At 38.1% G+C, this 22,002-nt stretch overlaps 1 protein-coding gene across 6 annotated transcripts in view; it reads left to right on the forward strand.

The window, feature by feature from the left end:
• Nucleotides 1–22,002, forward strand: part of Cdc14 (cell division cycle protein 14) — a 1,408,510-nt gene that overhangs the window by 802,963 nt on the left and 583,545 nt on the right. For all 6 annotated transcript variants that reach the window (XM_081762627.1, XM_081762626.1, XM_081762628.1 and 3 more), the window contains one exon: nucleotides 11,195–11,333. In XM_081762627.1, coding sequence (XP_081618753.1) covers nucleotides 11,195–11,333 — 139 coding nt within the window. The remainder of the gene's footprint in view (nucleotides 1–11,194; nucleotides 11,334–22,002) is intronic.

Below are 22,002 nucleotides of genomic sequence, written 5' to 3' on the forward strand. Positions count from 1 at the left end.
GATTACCCTGAGACGCGGGAAACTGGAGAAATTAATTGCTCGGATGAAGATAATGTCATTGAAAATATGTTGAAGGGCGTCAAGCTTCCCGAAGACCTATATGAAAAACTGAGGGAACTTCTCTTTAAGTACGAAAAGGTTTTTTCTGAGGATCCTGGGGAAACCAACGTTTTAGAACACAAAATTGAGCTGAGCGATCCTCGGCCTTTCTCTACTCGACTAAGGCCAATGTCGGAAGATAAGAGTATAATTCTGGGACAGTTGCTGCAGGAAATGTTAGAGAAAAACTTGATCGAAAGGAGCTCTACAAAGTATCTTAGTAATCCCATTTTACATAGAAAGAGCTCTGGTAAGTGGAAGCTAGTCCTTGATTGTAGATATTTAAACTCAGTCACGAAACATGAGAAAGGGGGGATCCCGAACATTAACGAGGCGCTATCCTACTTGGGGAAAGGGAAGATATTATGTAGTTTTGACATGTCGTACAATTATGCCCAGGTCAAGTTGGAGGAGCGTAGTAAAAAATATACCGGATTTCTTACCCCGTTTGGGATCTTCCAATGTATACGCGCCCCCTATGGTTTGAAATCGATGCCTTATACTCTCTGCAAATTGATGCAGATTGTCTTGGGCGACCTGTATTATTCCAAAGTAATAGTCTATTATGATGATCTCTCAGTTATTGGTGAATCACCGGAGGATTCATTGGACACAATGGAGCAACTTCTGAAAAGAATGGTTGATGCGAATATAAGTCTCAGCCCATCAAAGGCGGTGCTATTCTCTGATACGATAGATTTCCTCGGTTTCCGTGTGACACCTGGCAAAGTGTCATGTACACCTGAGAAGCTTAAAATGGTGAGACAACTGCAACCCCCCAAGAATGTCAAGCAATTACAGAGGACCCTCGGTTTCACTCAGTATTTTCGAAACCACGTTAGAGATATGGCGAAGATCTGTGCTTCGATGACGTCACTATTGAAAAAAGGAGTTAGGTGGTCATGGGGGCCACAACAGGACCAGGCTCTGCAAGAGCTAAAGGATGCGATTGTTGAGAACCGTGAATTGATGCTACCAAGGATGGGAGAACCCATGCATATCTTTGTCGACGCCTCTGAAATAGCCGCTGGCTATCTTCTCGGGCAGAAGGACGAAAAAGGCGATTTCTATGTTGTATCGTTCGGATCGAAACGCTTGATGGAATCCCAAAGTAGGTATAGCACCACCATGCGTGAACTCCTCTCAGTAGTGCTCGCATTAGAGAGATTTGAACTGTATTTAATACATTCCCCTTGTGTGTATGTATACACTGATCACGCTTCATTGATCCCTCTCTTCAAAGCCAGCAAGGTTCCAGCTATGGTGAGCAGGTGGTTGGCTAGGATCTCCAGATTTCCAGTGGTTCTCAAATATAGAAAAGGCAAGACCCACCGGGTGGATTTTTTGTTGAGAATCGAGACAGGTTACACTGAGGATCAAAATTTCGAGGGGACTGAGCATGCCAATGAAGAATTCCCTCTGAACTGTGCTAGTGATACGGGATATATTAAAATAATGGACCAAGAAGGAAAAATCACGAATGTGAGTGATATTCCTAAGGAGGAAATTAATCTGATTTCGTTTTATGACAGTAGAGGTCTGAAGGATTTCAAGAGAGGTTATAAAGGGAAAAAATTAGATCAGAACGTGTCCAGCGTTGAGACTCTCCCGAGCACGATGAGAGAGAAGCGAGATCTATTTAAAAATCTCCCATTTGAAATATTAATGGAAGAAGAAGAAGAGGAACAGGAAAAAACCGAGCAGTATGAGAAACTTATAGTACCAATAAAAATAAGAGAAGCCCAGGAAACTGACTCATTCCTGAGAAAGGTAATTCTATTTCTTACAACCAAGAAGGTAGCCGGCACCAAAGCAGAGAAGAGAAAAATTAGAAATTTTGCTTCTACTGCCCGATTATCCATGGATGGGGTCTTAGAAAAAGAGATCGATCTAAATGGTGAGAAAAGGCGGGTTGTGTGCGTTCCCAGAGATTTGAGGGGTTTAGTACTTGAGATGACTCATAATTTAGAGTTCTCGGGACATCCAGGCATCGAAGAAACCATCAATAGGACAAAAGGACAATTCTTTTGGACCAAGATGGGAAAGGATATTAGAAGATTTTGTCAATCCTGTGTTCCCTGCGCTATTTATAAGGACTCGTCAAATAGTAAGTTAGGTTTTATGACCAGCAGTCTAGTGAATAAGCCAGGGTCTACTGCTTATTTAGATCTTATGGGGCCCTTAATTAGGTCGAAGGGGGGAGGTTATCAATTCTGTTTGATAATCATTGATGCTTTCAGTCGTTTTGTTTCTTTGTTTCCCCTTCGAAAGGTCACAGCTCAGTCTGTAGCTAATTGTTTGTTAACTTTCTTTTCGAGAAATGGATGGTATGGTCGGGTTGTAAACGACAACCAAAGTGTGTTCACGGGAAAGATCTGGAGAAACCTGCTCGCAATTTTAAGAACAAGAGTTACGTTCATATCTGCTTACAGGCCAAAAGCGAATCGGGCCGAGAGAGGGGTGAAAGAAGTTAAAAAACTGGTGTCCATGTACTGTAGAAAACACTCGGAATGGTCAAAGAACCTTGATTTTCTTTCCTTTGCCATTAACAGTAGAGTCTCAAAAGCCACAAACCATACACCTTTTTTCTTGCATATGGGTAGACATGTGAAATTGCCATTTGAAACCCAGAAGAGAGAAGAAGTAGTGGGGGAAGGTGGGAATCCGATCCCTGACTTCGTAAAGGAAAGAGTCCAGAGCATAAAGAAAGCCATGGAAGTAGCCAACAGAACTCAGGAAAAAAGACACGAAAAAATGTGTCGAGAATATAACAAGAACAGGAGACCTCATACTTTCAGAGAGGGGGATTCTGTCTGGCTCCGTGCAGTTAGATTTTCTGATGCTAGCAAGGGGATAACCGCAAAAATGCTCCCCAAATTTCGTGGACCATACGTCATTTGTAAGAAATTAGCAGAGAACACGTTTATGTTACCACACTCTCTTAGTAACCGAGAGATAAAAGCTAATGTGGATTTGCTTAAGAGGGTTATTCCACCCCCTGCTTTTGCTAGGAATGTAAAACAACAACAGATCTCCTGTGTTAGAGAGATTCCCGAAGATATAGCTTAGGCTGCGAAAGATTCTTTTCTTTTTTTTTCTAGCTCTTGTTTCAGGCTATTCCGCAGAGAACTGGAGCTCCGCCTTTTGTGGCTAATTTAACATCAGAGCAAGACATTGACCCATGGTGACAGATTGGCCCAATCACGCTGGTAGAGGGAAGGAGAGAGAGAGAGAGAGAGAGAGAGTTAAAAGTAATAAATAAATAAATAAATAAAATGGGAATGAACAAGGAAAGGATACTTGACTTCGTCAGTTAAAATTCAGCTTCGTGAAGAAGAACGTCTTTTATAGAGATTTTCCTTGTTTTTTGCACGTTCCCGATGGATTTCAAGTTTAAGAAACCAAAGGTCCCCACTAGAAGTGTTTATTGCGGGGCCAGACCAAAGGCGTGGAATCCCACCGAACTTCAGTTGATGTTCAACATCGACGATAAAAAAGCAATAAGAAGCGAGACCAGTACCGGGCCGCGAGCCAGAAGTTGGGCCCGAACCCAGAACGTATTCTGCAAGGTGACCCGATCAACTTTTCTCTCAAGGATTTGAGAGATTATCAAACACTACAAAAAAGGCCTGCATTGGTAGCGGAGGCTCCGGGTTCGAGTTCCGAACCATCGACAAGTTACCACGAGGATGATCCGGTGGATTACATTGAAATCTTTACCAATGGCGAGGGACTCCCACTTACTCCAGGTAAAGGAGTGAACGACGGGGACCACTGGGAAGCCAGCCCGGCGAAAAAGAGGCTGAAGTTTTAAAATTAAAAGGACGGACCTCAACATTGTGATGTGTTCAATGATTGGACATAACAGTGATTTTTTTATTTCTTTGTTTTTTGATTTTGTGAATATATATATATATATGTAATACATATTCAAAAAGGACCGCCGAGAGTGCACGCTTGCGGACAATGGGCTCTCGTACTTGTGTTTTGTGTGTGTTTAGAAAAAAAAGAGTGTCTTTTCGATATTTCAGAGAACTAAAAGAGTCTGAACAAGAGATTTGGACTAATGGCTCTTTTCTTTTTTTTTAAGTGCAAAGTTAATGTTTTTTCCCCCCATTTTTTTTGGAACGTAAGTAACACTCGTCCGGGATCTTTATGCGACCTCCAAAAGTTCGTCCCCCAATTACTAATTCACCATTCCTCGTTTAAAAGAATCACCCCGGAACCGAACTTGTGTCCACAGATTAAAAGCGGCTCATTAACATCTGTGTGCACCCTGGAGGATTAGCATAATTGAATAAAACAGAAAAATCAAATAAAAACGAGCCCCAAAAAATCTCTCTCCAAGCAATGTACCGAATCCGGTTTAGATGCACCAGATTCAAATAAAAAACTTCAATTACACCAAAACAGCAATCTAATAGGTAGATCCAAAAAACCTTAATGAGGAAGTTAATAATAAGAAAGGATTACGCCCAAGGATTAACTTATAATAAAACTTTATTCATACCAATAAATAAAAAAAAAATCTCTCATCGTTCATTTCGAAAAGAAGAATCCAGCCCTTTATAGAAGAGAACCATTTAACGCGCATATCTCCCCAAAGTTGGCCGAAGGATGCTAAACAAACTATTTCAACGAAAAAATTGGGTAAGTCTAACTTCGCCTCTTACGTGAGGTGTCAAACGGGACTTGAACCCATAGCCTCTCCTCCCACTAAAGGAGTGGTGTGGCCCCGAAGCCAGCTAAAAAAAACGGTTCAGCGACTTAATTCGCTTCCTCCTTCACACAACCCTGTTTCTGTGTGGTACAGTTTAAGACCAACAATTTCCGTAGCCCCCCAGACTCTCTTCCTCTTAAGAGAGTTGTGGTCTGAAATTATGTCAAAAAACTATACCTTTTGCATCGCGGCGATGCAGCCCTCTTGCTGTACCATGCAAATCTCTAGCCGCCTCTTCGGCAGAGAATTTGAGAATTCCAGAAAAAGAGATCCCGTCCCCTCTTTGGACAGAAATCCTAACCATCTACCTCTTTAGACGGTCGAGCTGGAATCCTCCCCCACCTATGATTCTCCTGCTCTTATATAGACGATACAACCAACGGTCACCAGACAGACGCTTGGTTTAAAAATTTTAAAATTAACAAACAAAAAATATCAACGGGCAAGATAGCGTTGGTTTCTGGCTCTCCCCTAAGTGAGCTGTTTAAAAAAAAAAAGAAATCCTGTTGGGAAAGAAGGAAACTGTTGTTAGTTACAAGTCATAGAAACAAAATTACACAAAGACAATAATAAAAATATAGAATATATGAAATGTAATAATAATTTACCCGGCCGGGATTTCTCTCTAAATCTATATTAACTGATAATACAATACACAAGAATTATTAAACAAGGTAATATATACAAATATAAATAGCAGCTCCCAAAGAGGGGGCTGCAAGGAAAAATCAAAGATAGCAACCAGGGCCTAGAATTGAGCGGTATTCACCAGGTTATGGCATATGCTGATGATGTAAAGTTAATAGGGGATGACAGGAGAATAATATAAAGAAATGCACAAATCTTATTAAACGCTTGCAGGTTCATAGGTTTAGAAGCAGATGCAGAGAAAACTAAATACATGGAAGTGCGTCGGGACCGTAATACGATAAATTATGGATGCGTTAAAATATTAAATAATTCTTTTGATAAAGTAGATACTTTCAAATATCTAGGATCAATATTTACAGACGAAAATCATATTCACGAAGAAATTAAAGTCGACTAAAAGCAGGGAATTCGTGTTACTATTCGGTTCAAATCTCATGTCGTAAATTCTGTCGAGGAATTTGAAGCCTAAAATATATAAAACGATAATCATACCTGTTGTTCTGTATGGTTGCGAAACATAGTCACTTACTCTAAAGGAAGAACATAGACTGAAAGTATTTGAGAACAAGATCGTGAGACGAATATTCGGACCCAAGAGGAACGGGAATGGAGAATGGCGGAACTTCATAACGAGGAACTACATAATTGATACGGTTTACCAAACATTGTTAGGGTCATCAAGTCTAGGAGGCTTAGGTGGGCAGGTCATGTAGCCAGGATGGAAGAAAGTAGGATCGCTTTCAAAGTGTTAGCGGTAAGACCAATCGGAAAACGACCCTTAGGAAGACCTAGGCGCAGGTGGGAAGACAATATTAAGATGGATCTCCCAAAAATAGGAATACAAAGTACAAACTGGATCCAGTTGACTAAGGATAGAAGTCAGTGAAGAGCTTTTGTGAACGCGGCATTGAACTCCCGGATTCCATAGGCTATAGAGTTAGTTAGCTTACGAAGCATGAGTAGATGCCTAGGCTGATACTACAAATAGATTAAATTCCCATTTACTGAAAAGATGGGTTCTACTGACATTGGATAGTCTGTATATTCTTCGTGTGCTAGGGCCTAGGGGAGAAAAGGAGAGAAAATTTCATATCAGGTTTCGTCACGCACAGTTGCACGCCTTCATTTTTATTAAAAATGAAAAAGCCAAGAGAAACAAATTTCATCTCACTTTCCTTTAAGGCAATCGGACACAAATCATCATATTTTTCTGCAAAAAGCACTTTTCAAATCGGATTATTGGGAGAGCCTCCAGTTCCAATGTTGGGGGGGGGGCATGTCTCCCCATTTCTCCAGAATTTGTGCCCGTACCTACAGCTGAGACAACTTTTCAGCATGAGGAGAGAGGTATATCCTCCTCTGGCATCACAGGCGTGCGCAACGTGGGTGCCTTGGCACACCCATTAGACAAACTTTTTTTTATGTAGAATTATTACAAACTGAGAAGAGATTACGTGTTAATTTTTTCCCGTCTGCATGTGTGCCGTGCGTCGCCGACGCAGCGTCGGATGCAATGATGCTATCTTTTCTTAGGGGAAAGGGGGGAGGACGACATTCCATATGGTTGTACTTTAGATCTGGCACCCACATTCCCAATGTCCTGCGCACGCTAGTGTCTGGCATTTATTGCAATTTGTGCCCAAGTAGTGGAAGTGGAATTAATACATATTGATGAGACTACTAAACGCACTACAGCACGAAGTTCAGTTTGAAATACTACAGATTACGATTCTTTTTTAAAAATGGAAAAGCCAAGAGAATTCAATTTCATCTTACATTCCTTTGTGGCAGTAGGACACGAATCATCAAGCTTATCCCAAAAAGCACTTTTGAAGTCAGTTTATTGGGGGGATTGTCCCCCCCAGGTCCAACATTGGGGGGACATGTCCCCCTCGTCCCCCCGGGATTTGCGCCAGTGGTGGCAAAGTATCTTTTTTTCGTTTGTTCTTTATTAATACGCGGCGATAAGTTTACGGTAAAGCATCATACATACAAGATTCATCAACATTGAAATCTTCTGAGTTTATTAAGGGGAAAAATTTGTTATGGCGGACTTAAAAGAACAATCCCAGATTGATTGAAACCTGACACGAAGTAGTAACTACAGATGCTACGTAATTTGAACAGGTCCATGTCTGAGTCTGCCGTTTGCAAGCAAAATTATAATTATTGGAGCTTAACCATCGTAGTGAATTTGACGCCCCTAAAATCCCCTAAAATTTGGCGCCTTGTGCGGTTGCAATCCTCACCCGGCCCTTTCGTTGGCCTTGAGTTTAGCCAATTGATAATAGAGGAAATTGACTTTTGAATTGTTACTTGACTATTTTAATAAAAACGGAGTTGTCAATAGTGCTGACGACCGTTGTGGGGGATTGAGAGTAACAGAAGTTTGGAAATGAAATGAAATATTTTAGTTCTACGTATCGCAGTTATGCCGGATAGGCTAAAGGAGACTGTGATAACGAGAATGAATGAAACAGTGCAAAGAAAAATATAGGAGGAAACAGGAGAACTCCGAGAAAATCTGTAAAAGCAGTGCTTGTCCACCACTGAGCCTACTAAGCACGAGCTTGGATCGAACCAGGGCCTTATGCCCCAGAGGTGAACGCTCTACCAAGGAGCAACCACAGCCCCAACAAAACTTTTTAGTTCTCATAGAACTTTTGTCTGGAGGCCAATGCAATTAATGGGTGCTGACTTGCATTGACTTCAAATCCTCTATAAAATCAGCATATATAAATACACACGAAAGGACAAATAATAATGAGTAAAATGTATTAGTATTAGTTGCTGCTCTCCAGAGGTTCTGTGTTCATACTTTGGTCACTCACGCCAGAGTCCCCACTGTTGTCTCCAAGGTTAATGACGATTTTTCTGTAACTTCGTCAGTTATCCTGTCGAGTTTTCAGTATTTCGTTTCTTCCATCTCCACTACATCTGGCACACAATCTTTCCACTTTTCACTTGTTACCATTTCTAACCCTTCCTCCAAAAGAGATTCACTTCACTAAGTGTAAAACGTTTATTGTTTCGTGCCACATGTCCTTTTACTTGACTCCAAATCAGTTCAATTGGATTAAATGTAGAGTAGTAGGGGGTATTCTGAAAACTTCCCTACCTGAAGAGGCCGCCATTTTGTCCACTTTATACTTCTAGCATTCACTTTTGGCTGCAGGAGGTATAAGACTAATTAACTCAGTTTTAACGAACGTATCGTCATAAGAAATGCTTTTATTTTGAAGCCATTCTTTTATTTTTTGCCCAAGACATGGTGGGAACCGGATCTACCTTTACAGTGTGATAAGATGCGTTATCCATGACTATCACGCAGTTGGGTTCTAGATGTGGAAGTATGTTTTGAAACCAAGGTAACATTTTACCTTTACTGGTTGGGTTCTTAAGTCCAGTGGAGAGTCCAGAAAGAAAGGCTTGTTTACTAGAATTCAGTTTCATCTACCATTACTCTTGACACGGTATGAGAAACATTTACCCGTGTCTCATCAAGATAGTAGATTTTCCTACCCGCTGCTCTGTACTTCTTAATTAAACGGAGATCTTTTCTCCTCCATAATTTTATGGCATCCCTATCAACTACAACAGACCTTTTATTTCGCTATACATACTTGAATTTCATTATTTTCAACAGTTGAGTGAGAAAAGCAGGGCACTTCATCATTGGTATTTATAGCTATCAGAATTTTATTTAACGTTGACAATTCTTTACGGGAAAAGACCTGGTATACCTTTGATCGAATTGCCGATTTCATGAAGTCGTCATAGTTTTCCGAGAGGGGAAATACTTGTACGCGTATTTTTGGGACTTAATTTATTTCCATTAAATTTAGCCTCCCGCCTACTTGTATAAACAGTTGCCTTTCCTACACTTATCTGTTTCCCAGTCATGTCGGCGAATTCTTCAACAGTTAAATTAGGGTGTTGCTCTCTTAAAGCATGGAATATATTCAAAATGCAACGCTTCTGGCTACTTCATAACGCTTTCCCGGGCTCATGTTTTATAACAGAATTAGTGTAAGCATCATGAATTGTCGCTTCACAAAGCACTAAATACGCAATTATTTACAATCTAATATGGACTAAAATTTGTTTCAGATAATATAAACTATACAAAATATAATGGATACAAAATACAATTTAATATGCACTAATTTCACCGACACTATATATAATATAGTTACCACACACGCTAAATTCATACAATATTTGCACAGGTCGATAGTCTGCGCACTCGATACACAGCCAGCCAGATTATCTTCCTTGAAATTATAAATAAAGGTAGAATGTCGACAGGATTGGTTTGCTTTCTCTCCCGATTTTTAAGTGAAACAACGATGGAAATTAACTTTATAACGAATTAGTTCTCATTTCTAGAAATGCAATTTAATAAATAGGAAAACGAAATGAAATGAAATCTTTAAGTTTAACGTCCCACGATTATGCCGGTTAGGCTAAAGGAGACGGTGATAATGAGAAATGAGTGAAATGGTGGAATGAAGAAAGTGGGAGGAAACGGGAGAACACCGAAAAAGCCCACGAGCACGGTGTTTGTCCACCACAAAGTGCATACGGCGCAAACTGGGGTCGAACCATGGACCCCAAGCACCGGAGGTGAACGCTCTACCACTGAGCCACCGCGCCCCTTAATAAATAGGACTAAAGCCAAAACGTTAATACATAAATAGTAAAAAATACTTTTCTTAAAGACAACAATTAAAAACAGTATTTGTTTGTTATTCGGGGTTGACAGGTAAAAACAGCAGCGCGTTCTCACCATCAGATGCGAGCGAATTTACGTACGAATTTAGTGTGTACACGATTCTGTTGATTAGAAAAGCTTCCTTCCCTGTGAAGGTCAGCGGCTTGCTTTCCCCTTCGTACTTGAGAGTGGCGGGAGGAAGGGGAGTTTCCTATCAGGTTGCCTGGAATAGATGATAATATCGTTCGTATTTGACGTCTTTTACGTGTCAGCTTCACCTCTTGGTAGAGGCGGTTTCAGTATCTCGCCCCTATAACTACGGAGAAATTTCAACCAGCGTAAGTATAATTATAAATTACCATTTGAAAAATAACTGTACAGGTGATATTTTTCGGAGAGGAATTCGTTAACTACTTTTTCGATATCAATGTATTGCCTTTTTTTTGCTTTCCATGCTGAAAATTGCCAAAGAGCTCAACTTCATCTGCACAATTGTGCTATGAATATAGGAACCTAGCAGGCATAATCGTGGGACATTAAATATTTCATTTCCAAGCTGTTAACCCAAACCAATCCGATTCGGAAAAACAGTTGCATATTATTGATCATTAACGTATTTTCACAAAAATATGTGGAAAAGAAACGGGGAATCGTATTTCCATTCAAAAGTGAAACAGCAGGCTCATAATACCTTAACCTAAAACGAAACACGATTACGATTCCCCGTTTTTTGTACATATGTAGAGAGTGGGGGGGGGGGGGGAGAGCACTAACATCTATAGGGTCACAAGAAGAGATTCCACCCCCTACCTCACCTAATCAAACTTGACCTGGTTGTATCGTAGGGTATGTCAAATAATGTCTTTGCGTCGATATTTACATGGTACGAAATTTCTTTATTTTACATCTAGAGTATTAGTATAAAATTTACAAGGGCGTTTTCGGATAAATGGCCTCCCTATAAATATGTAATATAAATTATTCACAAAGTATTTCTATTTGTGTTTTAGCTGGCCTTGGTCGAACGGGATCACTGATAGGATGCTACATAATGAAACATTATCATTTTACTGCTCATGAAGCAATTGCGTGGATTCGAATATGTCGGCCAGGATCAATAATTGGGCATCAGCAGCAGTGGCTTGAAGAGTAAGTTAATCATGAAATATTTTTATTTTCTTTTATATAAATACAGTTTATGTTAGTGTGTAAAACCCAGGTAACTATATTACTTGCTTCAGCTTGGGTTTGCTTCAGCTTTTCCAACACTACTTATCCAGACCGTACTAAACTTATTTTTGAGTATGTAAGTCAACATTGTTTTCGTCCTTCTTTTTACAAAACACGCTGACCTGACCTTGTGACGTCATTTCGGTGGCTGCTGGTAACTAAGTATTATTGGAATTTAAAACGAACACTCTTGTTATAATTTTCAAAGAAAACTAATTAAAACAATGTCAGTATATATTAAAATAAACTTCAAAATTCGTAAGAAATGGGCTAAAGTGTAGAGTTTACTTTTTGATGAATGTTTATATACAGAATTCTGAAGTATGTGCTCATTGGCTTTCCCCATTTGAAGATTTTATTTGCGTTAACGCAAAAAGCAAAAGCTATCGTATTTCCCTTTAAAAATGCTTCAAGGACCGTTGACACCTTCAATCAATCATAACTTGCATATATAAATGATACTATTTGCCACTTTCTGTCAAGCAAATCCAGTTACTGTTCTTTGATAATACCTGTAAAATAACATTATCTTTATCGTTTTATATCCACTAGCATAAAATCATTTAGGAACACTGTAAATATTCTCAATTCTAACCGAAAGTTTTTACACTTCTGGTTATAAAACCTAGACTGCCTTAGTCCAAGAAAATAAACCTAGATTCTTACGTCCTTCGGCTCTGTTTTGCGGGAAAATTATTTTTTCTTCCTTTCTGTCATAGAGTAACATCTGTAATCTATATAAAAAAGTAACTATGCGGGCATTACTGCCAGTGTTGCCAGAATGTTGACACAAATGCCGCCGAACGACAGATGAAATCACTCCAATTATGAACGAAAAGTTTAAAAAAATTATAGTAATTCCGACTTCATTAACACTATACAATTCTTTATACTATATTTGAAAATAAGTAAAAAATAAATCAAAAAAGAAAACTAACGATCACTTTAATGAACGCTTTTATAGCTAATCGACTTACTATTGCTGATGCTGTTTTACTTGTATCTCTTAACGGAAGCTCTTCAAACTAAAAACTGAAGGCTAAAATTGTTGTCCGTTAGAAGACAAAAGTTAACAAAAACATACGACGTGTATAGAGGTGGTATACTTGAACAACTCGCCGTTCTTTGCGGCGACTTAGAAAATAAACTAATTAAAATAAGATGTTTGGCAAAAATTAATGGGAGCGTCGGCAACAAGGTGATTTGACCCAGTTACGAAGGAAGAAAAGAAATAAATATTTCAACTGGTTTGAACTAATAACACTAGTTAACAAAGGTTTTGTTACATAAAAGGAAATACCTGTTCTTAAAGGAACTTTTTGCGCTGAATTCGAATATGCACTCGGTTTTTCTCCATCACGTACGATTTTCCCGTAACAGAGGGATTTTCGGGAAAATCCCTCAAAAATTTCTCTTTTCTTTTATTTTACACCCCAAGATCTTGTCCTCTTGCATATACTAACATAGAAATTATACCTAAGTATACTTTGATTCATATTTAACAAACCCTCCAAGTTTCGTAATAATCGCTTTATTCTTTCTAGAGAAATAAATATGTTTGTATGTATACTGTGTGTACTGTTTATTGCACCTTATAGTAATGCTTTCAGATCTCTTAAGTTGAGGTAAAACGTTTTGCTTTATTACCACAAACACATATATAAAATATAATACAATATAATTTACAAGTGTGACAATTTACAATAAACAATAATACAAATGTACCAAAAGGTCATGAAAAGACAATCAAAACTATCACAATATATGAAACTTCCATTGGGTTACAAAAACGTACACTACTTCCTTCTTTTGTAAGAAATGTTGCATTCTCTAACAAGACCCCAACAATAGTCCCCCATCATTGAAGAATCCCATCGTCCCTGGTACCTTTTCTCCATTGCCATTATATCTTGGTGGAATCTTTCCCCCTCTTCGTCGCTGAGAGCACCTAGGTTAGCAGGAAAGAAGCTGAGGTGGGAGTGCAAAAAGTGAATTTTTAAAGACATCCTACAACCCAACTCTTTGTATTTCTGTATCATGTCCTGTACGATTTCTGTGTAACTCTCAGCTTTGTTATTGCCCAGAAAGTTGCGCACAACACACTTAAATGCTGTCCAGGCAGCTAGCTCAGCACTGTTTAACTTGCTGTCAAAGCTATCATCAAGCATTAATTTCCTAATTTGGGGACCAATAAACACTCCCGCTGAAATCTTAGCATCACTCAGGTTAGGGAAATTATCTCGCAAATACTTGAAACCTTCACCAGATGTGTCCATGGCTTTGACAAAGTTTTTCATAAGTCCTAACTTGATATGAAGTGGCGGCAGCAATATCTTATTAGGATCTACCAAAGGAGTGTATTTGACGTTGCATTATCCAGGTACGTAATTCACTCTAGGTTCCCATTCCTTCACTTCATAATGTTTGTCATCAGCTCGGCTATCCCATAAACATAAAAAACATTGGTACTTCGTGTAACCGCACTGCAGTCCTAATAAAATACCAACTACCTTGAGATCACAACATATTTGCCAACAATGGTCCTTGTAATTTATAAGATTTAGCAAAGTTGACATGGTGTCATATGATTCCTTAATCTTCACTGAGTGCGCAAGTGGTATAGAAGGTTTTTTTATTTCCATTATGTAAAAGGACAGCTTTAAGGCTGACCTTTGACGAGTCGATAAATAACCTCCATTCTTCTGGAACGTAAGGAATTCCTAGCTCTGCCATCAACCCATTTATATCCGTACATACGCACACATTATCTTGCATTGAGAAATAGCTTGAAAATTGAACATGCCTTTTCCTGTACACTGATATGTTCGTTTCTGCATCCAATAAGTTCCACTGCTGGAGCCTTGATCCCAGAAGTTCCGCCTCTTGTTTTGTCAGGTGCAAATAACGGACTAGGTCATTAAGTTCACATTGCCGGATGAAATGTGGCTCGCGAACACAGTCAGGGATGAACGTTGGATCCTTGGATGTACATGTTGATGTCGATGGTTCATCAAGGTCATGATCATCATCAGAGTCTTTTGGCCATATCTCTTCCCAGTTGGTAGGGGGCTCGGGAAGTGGAAGTTCATCCCCGTGCGGAATAGGTCTAATTGCGGATTTAACGTTGGGATAATTTATTGTGTATTTGCTTTTTTTAGAATGTCCCTTAACTAATGTGAGACAAAAATAACAATCATTCAGATGGTTGGTGGGTTCTCTCCACACCATTGGTACAGCAAATTTCATGAACCTCCGTTTCCCTTTGGCCCATGCAAGTAAAGTGACGTAGCATGACGCACAAATTATGTTGGGTGCCGAAGTTTTGTCCTGATCTCCCACACGACATCCGAAATATATATAATATGCTAGTTTCACCGATGGCGTAATGGATCTACACTGTCCTTTATCTACAAACTGGCCACACACATAACAAAAACTATTTGGTAAGTTAACACACGAACGCCGTCCTCTTGACGCCATTGTACTGATCACAAACTAAACTTCTGTTCTTAGTTGGGTATAATGCCGTTAAGATCAAACATGAAAGCACTCTTAGCAGCAAAGACAACTTTGAAAGTGAAGTAGTGTTAAACCACACGTCAATATAAAAATGTACAAAACTCCCTCACCAGGTGTCAAGAACACAAGAAAGAAAGAAATGCGCGGGGGGAGGGGGGAAACGATACCGTAGTGGAAAATTCAGACTGCATTAGTTCATTGTTGTCAACAATGAGTCTGTATTCCATTCTTTCTTTCTTTTGCATTCTGTTACATTTGATAACAAATATTTATAACCATTTCATGAACAAAACGAAAAAACTTGGAGAATTGTATATATATGTATTAAGATATACATATACTGTACTTTAAAAAAATATACGTTGGAAGTACATTCTATTTTTATACACGTTTCTAATTTACAGAGAGCAATACAAGTGTGTTGTTGACTATTGTAAATATTCATTTTTATGTCTGTGTTTGTAGTAATAAAGCAAATCGTTTTTACCCCAACTCAGGAGATCTGAAAGCATTACTATCAGGTGCAATAAACAGTGCACACAGTATACATACAAATATATTTATTTCTCTAGAAAGAACAAAGCGATTTTTACGAAACTTTTAGGGTTTATTAAATATAAATCAAGGTATACTTAGGTATAATTTCTATGTTACTATATGTAAGGGGACAGGAGCTAGGGGAATAAAATATCTGAAAAAGGGAAATTTTTGAGGGAATTTGCCGAAAATCCCTCTGTTAGGGAAAACTGTACGTGATGGAGAGAAACCGAGTGCATATTCGAATTCAGCGCAAAAAGTTCCATTAAGATCAGGTGATTTTTCTCATGTAACAAACAAAAAGTTTAAATTTGTTAACTAGTGTAATTCATCGTTACATAAGGACAAGTTATTCATACCTCAAAATCACTAGATTCGTAAGTCACCAAATCGTAATTTAAAAGCTGCCAAGAAAGTCACCAATCGGAAGACTACTTTTTACCACCATTTTGAAAGATGAATCTGCTAGATCTAGCATTTTTTCTCCCAAATCGGCAGCGCTGACTGCCACCAAGTAAGCATGAATATAATTGGCACGTAAAAAACACTCAAAAGATGACAAGAAAATAAGATAAATGTGAAAATTGTCATGGAGAATGATAGATGATTCAAACTGTAATACTTTTCGTTTTCATTATTTTTGACGTTTCTCTTATTTTAATGAAGTGGACTTATTCAGATAATGTGTGATGGAGTGGAAAGTTTTATTCATATAGTAGAATAATTTATTGTTATTTATTGCCTTCAAGACCGTGGCAGACTTTCAGCAATGAGTACAACATTACCAACCCAAGGATACAAAATATTAGACGCAAGCTCATGAGAATTTCAGTAGATATTCCAAAAATTAGTAAAACATCGAACAACCAATCTATAAGAATATTAATGTAATTTCTGAGGCGTTGAAGAAATTTTCACGATAATGTTTAAATCTATTGGAGGCTCTTGTATCGGTATATTTTATTTTGAACTAAAACCCAAACCCATTCTTGTTAGTTAATAATTAACTAAGATCTTAGGATAAAGCTTTAAGGAATATAGATCATCTTTTATATTTGTTATTTCCATCACACCTCTCTTGCAGTCATGCTTCATCGTTGCATCTAGTTGTTTATTTCTACTTTTTTCCCTTCTCTTCCTCACAGTTGCATGTAACAACTTTTATCCTGTTCCTCATTCAACTTCTAACTACAAATGTGTTACAATTAGAATTTGACAATAGTCTCTTGACCTGTACTGTTTATTTTTACATCTTTTAGTTTTCAGCAAGCTGACTGCAGGAATTACATGCTCTGCCCATGCACTTGAATGAGGAAAGCTTAATAGGTCCCAAGCGATGTAGATAAAAAGAAGATATGTTGCTTTAGAGTTCCCGTAATTTTTTGTTTCTAACACTTCTCCAAAGAACTTGTGTGGTGCTATTAGCAAGAGGAATGTTACTGTTTCGTGACAACTGCCATTCAGTGTTAATCTCTTGGAATTGCTCAGATGCAGGGGCCCACCTAAGGGGGAAGGGGGTCCACCGGGTTTTGACTCATGATGCACTCACAGAGAATCCAACCAGTCTGGGCCATTTCCAATATTTGATTTTGAACATTCCTCTACAAAAGCGCCTTTTCAGGTATCATTACATTTGGAAGTGCTGTTATAAGAGGAATAAAGGTCTTAATGACTGTATTGTGGGTTCTAATATTTCAACATCTCTCATGTGTGGCGGGCCGATGGTATGCGTTTGCGTAGACCGGCACCTACACAAGAGAGTTTAGTAATTAACCAAAATACTCCTAATTGGTCAACAAAGTTTCTGCAAAATCACCAATTATAACTCGAGCGGCAAAGTTATACTGGAACAGGAACTCAGCTAACAACCAATCTGAAGATCTTAGCTTTTACAAGGTAGCGATGGCCTCGGCCAAGACTTTATTTCTGAGTTTTGCTTTAAGTGATATACCCAGGGGTTGGTAACTATAAAATTTTCGTCGAGATAACGACTCCACCGTTCTCTAGTTAGAAGTTAAGTTCCTTGCAGTAAGCCTGCAGTTTATTGCTCCTAATGTTATTACAAGTTCACAAGCTTGGGGCGCTAAGTGTAACTATACGTGTGGTAAATAGTCTGACTTACGTGACGGGTTCCAATCGATAATCAACTGTACAGAGAAGCACACAATAAAATAAATTTTCACTGGACTGGGAGGGCACGAGTCAGTCCGACTAGAAGGTTAGGTGCAACGGTGTAACTAATTGATTTTTCGTATGTTTAGGCCAGCTAGGCAATGAACCTAGAGTCTGTTAAAACACACATCAAATAGGGGAGTGACAGTACTTCGACCGTCAACTTCCTAAGCTCGCCAGCAGTTTCTGGGCGCACAGGTCCCGGCTGGAGCTAGCTTTCAGAAGCAGATTGCCAAGTTCGAAGGAGGTAACTTTGACCGTCAGTTTACTAAGCCGACCAGCAATTATGGGCAGACCCCTGGCTGTCGTAAAGCTTTCAGAAACATGGTGCCAAGTTAGCCACTAGGATAAGGTATGGATGGAACCAAGAGTGTAGGGAGGCCTCCGGAGAAGCCGAGAGAGTAAGAGGCAGAATGACGGCTAGGACAACTAGGAACTTACGCGGAAATGCTGGGCTAGATCGTGCCTAAAACATTGCGGACTCCGTCTAGATAGCACGACCTTGAGGGGCCTCAGGAAAGGGACGTTGTCCAACGATCGAGCCAAAAACACGAGTTTTTAAGGGGCTTGGTCGGCTTGGCGCACGGCACCAATTTACGTTTCGTGTGTACTATTGTAACGCGTGAAGACATTGCACTCGGACCGTGAGGTCAGAAGTTGGACATGCGTGGTAGTCCGAAAGTTCCCTGGGGAGGAACCTAAGAGTAGCCAGCAGCCTGAAAAGAAAGCTGATTGGTGTGCACACGACACTAAGGTCAAAGGCAGCTGAGAAAAGCGCTTCTCCGAGGGGCGGAGAGAAAAGCAATTGGAACACATCATGCTCCTAACACCAAGATTGGTTTACAATAGGGTGACTGTGCGGCGCTAAATGAGAAGAGCAGATTATGTTGGTGCGCATGCGTGTATGTATACTCAGTGCTCTTGGACGTGTTATCCCCAAACTCTGGCAGAGTAGTATACATCGAGATATACAATATTCATACATTGAATCACTTAGTATTCATACATTGAATCACTTAAAATATAGAACAAATGGTTTTAAATACTAAAGAACAAAGATTTTATATATGTTTGAACCAAGGATCTACGTACTATAATTTATCTGTAGACCCTTCTAAGATAACATATATAAACATCTGCAGTTTGAGGACAGAAAAATAATCTTTTTAGAAGCAAAAATGAAAAGATTTTTAAACATACAGATTATATGGACTACGTTATAAGTCTTCTACCACTAATAATAATAATAATAATAATAATAATAATAATAATAATAATAATATAACTAATACAAGACTACATATATGTCAGACACAGAGACAGACATATCTGTGTTACAGTGGAAATGTTGTTATCTACCAGATGGTTGACTTCGGAGGTCAAGCAGCGGGGAACTCGGATGGTCAGACGAGAAGACGAAAAAGTCTTTTCGTTCTAACTAAGAGAAAAGAACAACACTCTACACGAATTTGTATTTTAAAAGAAGTAAATGAAATACGAATTCTGTTGCAGTTTAAAAAATACAAAAAAAGAAATAATTTGCGAATCTGCGTACACTACAGTCCTTCCTCCTAGGGAAAGAATAATTTTAACTGTAAGGCAAAAATTTTTCGTACTAACTACAATCAAATAGAAATTTTAAAATCAAAATAAATTTTTAACGGGTTTTCATAGACCGAGTAACTCTTTGATTAAGATTAGGTGAATCATCATCTTGTGATACCTCATTAAATGTTATTTCAGCTCGATAAGTAGCACTAAGAGCTGGACTATTTGATTGTACACCTGCAATGATTGTTGGTTTGAAACATATCGTTCTAATGCAATCAGAATTGCACCACTTGTCTCTGTCTACAACAATTAAACTTAAAACTACAATATACACAAGGAAATATTAAAATGCTAAACATGATTACGTAAATCAAAATAGTATATGAAAATACATGATTACTCTGTTTCATTTGCCATTCGTGTTCGTTGATTAACCTTTCAACATCCTCAACACGATGGCTGGCATATTGCAAATCTGTAACCTTGTGTATAATATGATTTAAAGGCAAAGTAAATTCCATATCCTTAAGATTAAGCTTTGAGTTTGAAAATATACAACAATCAATGCTATCATTAAGTAGTGGAAACAGATTTTCACTTGTATTGTTAGTTACATAAATCTCTTGAGAAGTAATCAAAGAATTTGGACCATAAGCTTTACAGTTTTGTCTAATATCAATTTATGAGTCTTATGAATCAAAACAGTTTTTGACACATCATTACCACATACTATTGTTAATTTTTCAGGAAATGGCAAAGCATATAGCCATTCATTATTATCTAAAGAGATCCACAAAATATTGTGTAATTCTACAATGCGTCGATTACAATCTGTACGAATCGATTTAACAAAATCAACTAGCTTTTCTTCACAATCTTCTTTACTATGTGTTGGTTTCAACGGAAATTTTTGTTCACACACTTTTGAAAAAGTAGTTAATTCTTTACAAGCATTAAACATATTTTCATGAATTTTACCGTAATATTGTTTCGATACTTCAATAACTAAATAAGGATTTTGAGGTTGTATGAAGAAGTACTTGTTATCTTTAAACACGGTAGGAAATTGTATCAATTCATACATGTTAAACCTTAATCCAGCAGTCAATGGTAAATTAATTACGTAACCAAGAATTTTATGATTAATAAAAATATCTAAATCCACAATTTTTAATAATGTATAACCTATTGAAGAGCCAGGCGGAATGGGTAATGACATAGCTTGTGGAATCACAGAGGCACTTTATTTAAAATGTTCCAATATCTCTTTAGAAGTAATGACATGGGGAGATAAAATACTAGATTGAGCGTTTAAAATGGATTGTAACAAAATTTTAAATGCAACGTCTAGTTCCTCTAACATGAGTGAAATAGAATGTAGGTAGTTATTCCATTCGACCTTCGCTTCAAGTTCATTTATTGACTGCATAAATGTTTGACTACGTGTATTGATTTCTCTTTTAACATCTTCCAAACTTTCTTTAAAATTTGTTCATTACGTTCAATAGACAACACAGTGTTATTAATAGTTTTTAAAGTAGCTTTAACAATAATCATTGACTCTAGTCAATTTCAAAAAATTCGATTGTTCATTTTCTAATTTACTAATTTGATCTGTATAGTAATTAGCATCCTGTGTATCTAAAGTACCAAACCAAATTTTTGATATTTCACCAACGAAATTAAATATTCCTCTTTTGTTTCTCACCCGTGTTTTAACAATTTGATTTATGATTGAATTTGTTTGCTCAACCTTGTGAAGTTTTCGGATAAATACATCTAATCGAGGTTATCGACGAGAACGATCAGAATATATAACCTTTGATTTATACAGTTCGTTTGCTGTTCCCAAATAGGTGGATACACGGTGAAGAATACGTTCATAATCGGACAGATTAACAAAGGTCACAAGCTTCCATTATATATTATACAACACTGCTTCTCCAAAGAAGTCATAGTATATACCAACGGTGTTAGTTATTGGATGAATTTGAGAGCTAGTGACATTTGCTGTCTGGATAATCGGTAGAATTATCGCCAAGCAAGCAAGCAAAGAGAGAGGATGTCTCATGATTGCTGTAAACAAAAATGGAAACTACATTACCTACTAGTAATATAATTTTAACCTATTAGGAAGAACTACAAGAAATTTTCTGTTTCTTTCTATGGTACAATTAACACCTCTAACTTTAACTACTTTGTATGGACCGATCCACTGTGATCTTAATTTCTTGGATCGTCCTCTTCTGACAGATTCATCTTTAAGCAAAACTTGATCTCCCACTTTAAATAATTGTTCTTTATGAGAGGCTGTCTTATCATATTGTTCTTTATTCTTAACCTTAGCTTGTTTGAGTTTTGATCTAGCTAACTCGTAACTGTTCTGAAGCTTCTGCTTTAGAGTCTTGAGATAATCATCATACGCGTAATTTATGTCGGTTGTTTGTTTCTGTAATATACCAGGGATGTTAGGCATCCCACCAAACATCAAATCGTGTGGTGTATAATTAGTCACTGAATGCGGAGTTGTATTGTAAGCAAAAGCGGCGTATGGCAACCAGACGTCCCAGTCCAGTTGGTTTTCAGACACATAATGCCTCAGATGCTCAGCAATAGATCTGTGAACTCTTTCCACAAAGTTGGTTTGAGGGTGGAATGCACTAGAATGTAGTTTCCTAATTTGTAACATACGACACATTTTCTTGAAGGTATCGCTCATAAAATTTGTACTCTGATCGGTTAGGATGGTTTGGGGTACACCGAAAACACAAACGAATTTGGTAACAAAGGCTTCAGCTACGGTTTCGGC

This window comes from Thermobia domestica, chromosome 6 (assembly GCF_964235325.1).
Source record: "Thermobia domestica chromosome 6, izTheDome1.hap1.1, whole genome shotgun sequence".
In the NCBI taxonomy this organism is placed as follows: Eukaryota; Metazoa; Arthropoda; class Insecta; order Zygentoma; family Lepismatidae; genus Thermobia; species Thermobia domestica.